The 5483-nt window shown below is 41.2% G+C and overlaps 1 protein-coding gene across 1 annotated transcript in view; it reads left to right on the top strand.

Annotated features, from left to right (window-relative positions):
* Positions 1-5483, top strand: part of UBAP2 (ubiquitin associated protein 2) — a 120540-nt gene that overhangs the window by 51544 nt on the left and 63513 nt on the right. The window contains exon 4 of the mRNA XM_012811681.2: positions 2625-2735. Within this exon, the coding sequence (XP_012667135.1) occupies positions 2625-2735 (111 nt within the window). The remainder of the gene's footprint in view (positions 1-2624; positions 2736-5483) is intronic.

Below are 5483 nucleotides of genomic sequence, written 5' to 3' on the forward strand. Positions count from 1 at the left end.
TCATTGTTGTTTGGCAGGCCTGGGCTGGATTTGAACCCACCACCTTTGGTATATGTGGTTGGCGCCTTAGCCACTTGAGCCACAGGCGCCAAGCCAGAGATTTAAATTCTTTTTTTTTTGTTTGTTTTTTTGAGACAGAGACTCAAGCTGTTCCCCTAGGTAGAGTGCTGTGGCATCACAGCTCACAGCAACCTCCAACTCCTGGGCTCCTGCCTCCATCTCCCAAGTAGCTGGAACCACAGGTGCCTGCCATAGTGCCTGGCTGTTTTTTGGTTGCAGCCATTATTGTTGTTTGGCGGGCACGGGCTGGATTCAAACCTACCACCTTAGGTGTATGTGGCTGGCGCCCTAGGCACCTGAGCCACAGACGCTGAGCCTAGAGATTTAAATTCTAACTATAGTTCTTTTTCTTACTAATATAATGAATCACTGGGTTAATTTTGATGCTGACTGAGTATCTTTTAATTTTTTTTATTGTCTGTTTTTTTTAATTGAGACAGAATCTCACTCTGTTGCCCTGGGTAGAGTACTTTGTTGTCATGATAGCTCACAGCAACCACAAACTCTTGGGCTTGAGCAATCCTCTTGCCTCAGCCTCCTGAGTACCTGAGACTATAGGCACCCACCACAATGCCTGGCTAGTTTTCCTATTTTTAGTAGAGATGGGGTCTCCCTATTGCTCATGTGGTCTGGAACTCCTGAGCTCAAGCAGTCCATTGGCCTTGGCCTCCCAGAGTGGTAGGATTACAGGCGTGAGCCACTCTACCCAGCCCTGACTGAGCATCTTAACAATTGTACATGGCAGGGATTCCATTAGTCCACATCATTGCTACAATTTTGACATTTACTAATAGATTTCCAGAGACTGAAGCACTGAAAAACTGTAGTAAAGAGTTATGACTATGAGATCAAGAGACCTGGGTTTTAGATAGGCTTTGATAATAGATTTGAAACCATAGTTAAAACACTGAAATACTGGGGTCAAACTGTTTTGAACTTCAGCTAGTACATATTAAAATAGGGAAATATGTAGTTAAAGCACATTATATATTGAAAAAGTAGGTTAGGCACTATGGATCATGCTTATAATCCTAACACTTTGGAAGTACAGGTTGTGAGGATCACTTGAGGCCAGGAGTTTGAGACTAGTCTGAGCAAGAGTGAGACGCTGTCTCTACAAAAAGTAGACAAATTATTTGAATATGGTGATTCATGCCTGTAGTTCCAGGCACTTTGGAGGTGGAGGCAGGAGCATCACTTGAGTCCAGGAGTTTTAGGTTGTCTGAAGCTATGACAACATCGTTGCACTCCAGCTCAGGCAACATTTATAAAACCCAGTAGATGTGTATTTAGATTTATTTACTGATATTTGAGAAACTTTCTTTGTGTAAAATTTATGATTCTAATAGTGATAAAAATTCTAAGTAGTTTCCCTTGTCAATGAAAAGGCACTGAGATATTCTTGATTACTGCAAAAATAGCACGTAAGCCATTGAGAAAATAATATGTCTAGGCATATGTCTTGTGAAAACAACAGAATTCTACTTGTGGCACATTAGGATGTTAGAACTGAGTATGTATGTGGAGTGTTCAAAGCAGGGATAGTAAACATATGGAATGTTTTCCCTGTGCATAACATTTAGATTAGATTTTCTATGAATTATGACTGTGTACTCCTAGTTCTAAATATTTCAGTAGTTCAGATTGTGGGACTCCTGGGACATTGAACTAAGTTTGAATAGTCAGATATCTAATTCTGGGTATTCTGAGAATATTGGTGTGTGTGTGTATGTATATGTATATGTATGTGGTACTAATTAATAATGTTACTTGGTTGACTTGGAGAAGGATTGATTTGTAGTGTGACACTGCCAGTGTTTTATTTCTTTTGGAGACAGAGTCTCAGTCAGCCTAGTTCACTGCAGTCTCAAACTTTTGGGTTCAAGTGATTCTCCTCCCTCAGCCTCCTGAGTGGCTGGAACTATAGGCACCCACCACAACATCTAGTTAATTTTTCTATTTAGTAGAGACAGGGTCTCCTTCAGCTCAGACTGGTTTTGAACTCCTGAGCTCATGTTATCCTCCTACTTCAGGCTCTTAGAGTGCTAGGATTACAGGTGTGCACCACGGGGCCCAGCCTGATGCTGCTAATATTAATGAAGGAACATGGAGGGTTTCCAAAAATTCCATGTAAATGTATTCTCATTGTAAACTCACAGTCTGGAAATGGCTATCCTCATATAGAAGGATTACATAATTTGGATTTTTTTTTTTTTTTTTGAAACGGAGTCTCAAGCTGTTGCCCTGGGTAGAGTGCTGTGGCATCACAGCTCACAGCAACTGCCAACTCTTGGGCTCAAGTGATTCTCCTGCCTCCACCTCCCAAGTAGCTGGGACTACAGGTGCCTGCCACAACGCCCGGCTATTTTTGGGTTGCAGCCATCATTGTTGTTTGGCGGGCCTGGGCTGGATTCAAATCCACCAGCTCAGGTGTATGTAGCTGGCTCCTTAGCTGCTTGAGCCACAGGTGCCCAGCCAATTTGGATATTTTTATGGAAAAATCTCAAATTAATGTCAGGGACCTTTTTTGGCTCCCCTTAACCATTTTGTGGTATGTTTAATAGCTTATGGAAGTGACGGGGAAAAATCAGGACGAATGCATAGTGGCCCTACATGACTGTAATGGAGATGTGAATAAAGCCATCAATATATTGCTGGAAGGGAATTCAGACACAGTAAGTATTAATTGGTTTGCTTTGCTAAGATTTGTCTCCAATTTCGTAACATTTTCAGCTTAACCTTGGTTGGGGGTGGTGGTGGAAGGTATTGGGCATAGCATTCCATATTTGTCTTAAGTTACAGAAAGAACACCATCCTGATATGACTATTATGTGTGGTTCCTTCATGAAGTCAGAATAGGAAGACTCAAAAGAGAACTTGATGATTCACTCTTGCCTTACATACTTTCCAAAATTCAGTGGGCCTGTGGATATTTTCACCTGAAAAGCATCTTTTGGCTCCACTGCTTATGTTTCTTCATCTGAATTATCATCTTCATATATTGCTAGACTAACAGAAAACCAATATTTGCTTGTGTATGAATATTCTATACTCATTGTCATGACAGTTTGTCATATATATACATACACATATATATTATACATCCATATGTATACACATACACACACACACACATATATTAAGAGTATAGAAGGGGATGCTATATAAGACTAGGGCGCTGGCCCCATATACTGAGGGTGGTGGGTTTGAACCCGGCCCCAGCTAAACTGCAACAACAAAAAAAATAGCTGGGTGTTGTGGTGGGCACCTATAGTCCCAGCTACTCAGGAGGCTGAGGCAAGAGAATCGCTTAAGCCCAAGAGCTGGAGGTTGCTTTGAGCTGTGATGCCATAGCACTCTACTGAGGGAGACAAAATGAGGCTCTGTCTCTAAAAAGAAAAAAAAAAAAGTATATAAGGCCAGGCACAGTGGCTCACAACTATAATGCACTTTGGGAGGCTGAGGCAGGTGGATAGCCTGAGCAAGAGTGAGACACTGTCTCTACTAACAGAAAGAAAAACTAGCTGGGCATTGTGGTGAATGCCTATCGTCCAGGGTACTCAGGAGGCTGAGGCAAGAGAATCACTTGAACGCAGAGTTTGAGGTTTTTGTGAGCTACAATGCTTTCTCACTCCACCTAGGGTAACAAAGTGAGACTGTCTCAAAAAACAAATAAACAAAAAGAATTTGGGCGAGGCCCAGTGGATCATGCCTATAATCCTACTACTTCAGGAGACCAAGGAGGGAAGATCACTTGAATGCAGGAGTTTAAGACCAGCCTGAGCAAAAGCACCACTTTGTCTCTCCAAAAAGTTAAAAGAGGCTTGGCACCCCTACCTCAGTTAGTAGGGCACTGGCCACATACACCGAAGCTGGTGGGTCCGAGCCCAGCTTGGGCCTGCTAAACAACAATGACAGCTGCAACCAAATAATAGCCGGGTGTTGTGGTGGGCACCTGTAGTCCCAGCTACTTGTGAGGCTGAGGCAAGAGAATCACTTGAGCCCAGGAGTTGGAGGTTGCTCTGAGCACCATGGTACTCTACTGTGGGTGACATAGTAAGACTCTGTCTCAAAAAAAAAAAGTTAGTTAGCTGGGTGTGGTATGTACCTGTATTCCAGCTACTGGGGAGGCTAACGAAGGAGGATCACTCAAGCCCAAGAGTTTGAGGCTGCTGTGAGCTACATTCATACCACTGCACTCTAGCCTTAGTGAAGTAAGACACTGTATCACATTTCAGTTTAGATTATAACAAATAAAGATTTACCTAGATGAGGGTCCATAGATGAATGTGTAAATGCCTTCTTTGTGGTAGGGGCAGGTAGTATAGAAATGAGTTGCTGAAATGAGAAATGAGAAACTAAAAACTAAGTAAGTATGTTTTTAGTTGGTGTGCAACAAGTAAAATTAATTTTTGTAGTTATAAAAATTAGCAAATTTGGTACCTAATTCTGAAATTATTTCACTGATTGAATGTAGCAGTATCTATAGGTAAAATGCCATACAGGAGAACACCAATCCACATGATTAACCACCAAATATGTGAATTTGTTGGGAAAACATGTTAAATAAGTTCAAATTTTGAATAGTTTTTGTTTGCTGACATGGATTAAGTTTCCTAGATTTTATAAAATATGGAGAATGTCTTTACCTAATTGTTGATGGGTGGCTACAACATGGGAATGACTCAGTTATTTTTAAAGTGAACTGAAAACCTTAACTGCCCTCTTTATAAAAAAGAAATGTGAATGAATAAAATATTTTCAAATTTTTAACTGGAGGGGGTCTTTTCTTTTTATGGTAGAGATAAGTCTAGTTATTATTTTCTGTTACCTTTACTTTAGCTCCATTAGATTTCATTCCTATTTTGTGATCTGTTGAGTGAAGTTTTAAGTGTTTTTTGTTGTTGTTGTTGTTTGTTTGTTTGAGACAGAATCTCACTCATTTGTCCCAGGTTAGAGTCCTGTAGCATCAGCCTAGCTCGCAGCAACCTCAGACTCCTGGGTTCAAATGGTCTTCCTGCCTCAGCCTCTGGAGTAGTAGCTGGGACCACAGGTACCTGACAAAATGCCCAGATCATTTTTCTGTTTTTTAGTAGAGATAGGGTCTCATTTGTGCTCAGACTAGTCTTGAACTCCTGAGCTCAAGCATTCCCCCCACTTCAGCCTCCCAGACTGCTAGAATTCCAGGCGTTTGCCATTGCACCTGGCGTTGGGAATAATTTTTCCAGGACCTCTGGGATTTGCTTCTTTTCTTGCTCACATGAAAGGTCTGGATTCTATTTTTCATAGTTATCTAGTTTATTAATATTAGTAATGAATCGAGATTGTACACTATGAGAATTTTTTCTCTGGAATAAATAAGCTTGTTTAATTAGAAAAGTCAGAAAAGGCTTGGTGCCTGTGGCTCAAGCGGCTAAGGCGCC

This window comes from Otolemur garnettii, unplaced genomic scaffold (genome assembly GCF_000181295.1).
Source record: "Otolemur garnettii isolate 467f Iridium unplaced genomic scaffold, OtoGar3 scaffold00172, whole genome shotgun sequence".
Classification (NCBI taxonomy): domain Eukaryota; kingdom Metazoa; phylum Chordata; class Mammalia; order Primates; family Galagidae; genus Otolemur; species Otolemur garnettii.